At 34.5% G+C, this 2,288-nt stretch overlaps 1 protein-coding gene across 1 annotated transcript; it reads left to right on the top strand.

The window, feature by feature from the left end:
- Window positions 1-393: 393 nt before the first annotated feature.
- Window positions 394-2,278, top strand: LOC107736700 (low-density lipoprotein receptor-related protein 4-like; the record flags this gene model as incomplete). The annotated part of the gene is made up of 4 exons (XM_016548065.1): window positions 394-519; window positions 651-785; window positions 1,919-2,044; window positions 2,137-2,278. Coding segments are annotated over 4 exons (529 nt in total), but the record flags the coding sequence as incomplete, so codon positions are not given.
- Between the last annotated feature and the right edge of the window lie 10 nt (window positions 2,279-2,288).

Raw genomic sequence — 2,288 nt, 5'->3', positions numbered from 1 at the left:
CGGCACCCATTCACTGCAGAGCATCTATTGCTGAGACAGTGATGTGATTCTAAATTTCTCCCAAAATCTGCCCAAAATAGACTTAGTATAGATCACATTAAATGGATTTTTTGAATTATTCATATTATTTATAAGATCTAGTAATGAATGCGCCTACTTGCTGTGCTTTGGGACAACTAAAGATTGCACATTTTGTTAAAATAGGTTAAAATGGACGTTTTTAAGGATTAACCCTTCGCACCTGCTGTGCATAGTTATGGTTTCTGAAAAGTCTGCTTGGATTTTTTGATAATGTGTAGAAAACATATTCATATTTTCGATGTAAAAGAGTTATTTACATTTTATTTGCCTTTTATTATTCTGTTTTTTATTTTTTTGCTTTCCCCTTCGTAGAAACTCCTCCATGTGCGTCGGATCAGTTCCTGTGTGGAAATGGCCGCTGTATTGGCCAGCGTAAGGTTTGTAATGACGTCAAGGACTGTGAAGATGGGACTGATGAGCATCCACACCAGGACTGTCGTGAGTCTACAAAATGCACTATTACATGCAGTACCTGTGAAATATTACAAAAGATTAGTAGTGGTAGCTCCTCTGTGATGATCTGATTCCCTCCTCTTTTCTTTGTTAACATTGCCTGTGTGTGTTTATAGGCTCCAAGTCAAGTGAAGAAAACTGTAATGTTAACAACGGAGGCTGCTCACAGAAATGCCAGATGTCTCGAGGTCTGGTGCAGTGCACTTGTCACACCGGCTACACATTAACACAGGACGGGAAGACATGCAGAGGTGAGGCCATAGACAAAGGGGTTAAACAAAGGACAGTTAATAAATGAGAAGATCAGCAGAAAAGAAAATTAAGAACCAAAGGGACAAACTTTTTGAACAGGATTGTCAGTGTTGTTATTCATTTTCTTATGGGAAGATTATCTAAAATAGTGTGTGTTATCTTTATTTTTTATTTTATGATCAAACATTTAATTGCATGTTATTGTCAGTTAAAATCTGAAAATATATTATAGTTCAAATGCTTTTTTGGCCCACTTAAGTAGGACTTAAGTACATCCTTACAATTACTTCTGTTGTCTTTAAAATATGGTTGAAGTAGTGCTGAATGTACTGACAAGCATTTAAGATAAACTAAAATATATTTTCATGTAATTTCTATTGAAACTTCATGTATTTAAATATATTTGTAATTACACATTTGTAATGATCAAATTGCAGTTTTAGTACATTTAAAATATATTAATCTTAAATGTAATATCAAACGAAACACTGCAGTTTAAATTATAATCAAGTACTTTACATGTGCGTTAGTCAACACATCAAAATAAGTGCACAACAAAATATTTAAAGCAATGATTTAACATTAAACATTTAATGTGACATTATTACAAAGCGCACTTTTTAAAAGTGTACTTAAGTGTGTAAAGAAACATAATCATGTAATGCCTTTTATTTTGTAAATATATTATATTATCTGCAGTGTTTTTAAAAAAAAAAATACTCTTAAGTTTTGAAGTACACTACAAGTGCACTCAATACAATTAAGTGCACTTCTTTTTCACAAGGGTATAAATAACTGACTTAACTTTTTGAAGAATCTAACTTGTAAAACTTTTGCACGGTACTGTATATTTATGCACAAGCACCAAAAAATATGAGTGTAAGATGTGTGACAGTTTAATTTTAGGAGCTTAAGTGGTCACTTAAGTGGTTGCTTTTATGAAAACTTATCCATTTGTTTTTTTAAGTGTAGAAATCCAGGGATGTCTCTGGCTTTTCTACATTGTTCACCATAGTGTTATTAGATGTTGTTGCAAGTTCTAAATTGTTAAAGGTTAAACTGACTAAGAAATGTTTTTATGTGATGTATTTAATCTCTCTAAAACTTACCTGCGTTTGTGGTCTGAACGCAGATGTTGATGAGTGTGCAGATGAAGGTTATTGTAGTCAAGGCTGTACCAACATAGAAGGAGGATTTCACTGCTGGTGTGTGCAAGGTTACGAGCTTCGACCTGACAAACGCAGCTGCAAAGCTTTAGGTGAGGCTCAGTATCTACTGTGCAAGCAGCAAAACGTTGGTGATTTTGGAACCAGGATGACTAATTTAATACAAACCATTTTCTATTTGCAGGTCCAGAACCAGTTTTGTTGTTTGCGAATCGGATTGATATCCGCCAGGTTCTGCCGCACCGCTCAGAATACACATTATTACTGAACAATCTGGAAAATGCCATTGCATTGGACTTTCATCATAGCAACGAGCTGGTGTTCTGGTCAGACGTG

This window comes from Sinocyclocheilus rhinocerous, unplaced genomic scaffold (genome assembly GCF_001515625.1).
Source record: "Sinocyclocheilus rhinocerous isolate Xijiao unplaced genomic scaffold, SAMN03320098_v1.1 C36902067, whole genome shotgun sequence".
NCBI lineage: Eukaryota > Metazoa > Chordata > Actinopteri > Cypriniformes > Cyprinidae > Sinocyclocheilus > Sinocyclocheilus rhinocerous.
Note: the sequence above shows the minus strand (reverse complement) of the source record. Positions and strands in the feature narration are given on the sequence as shown.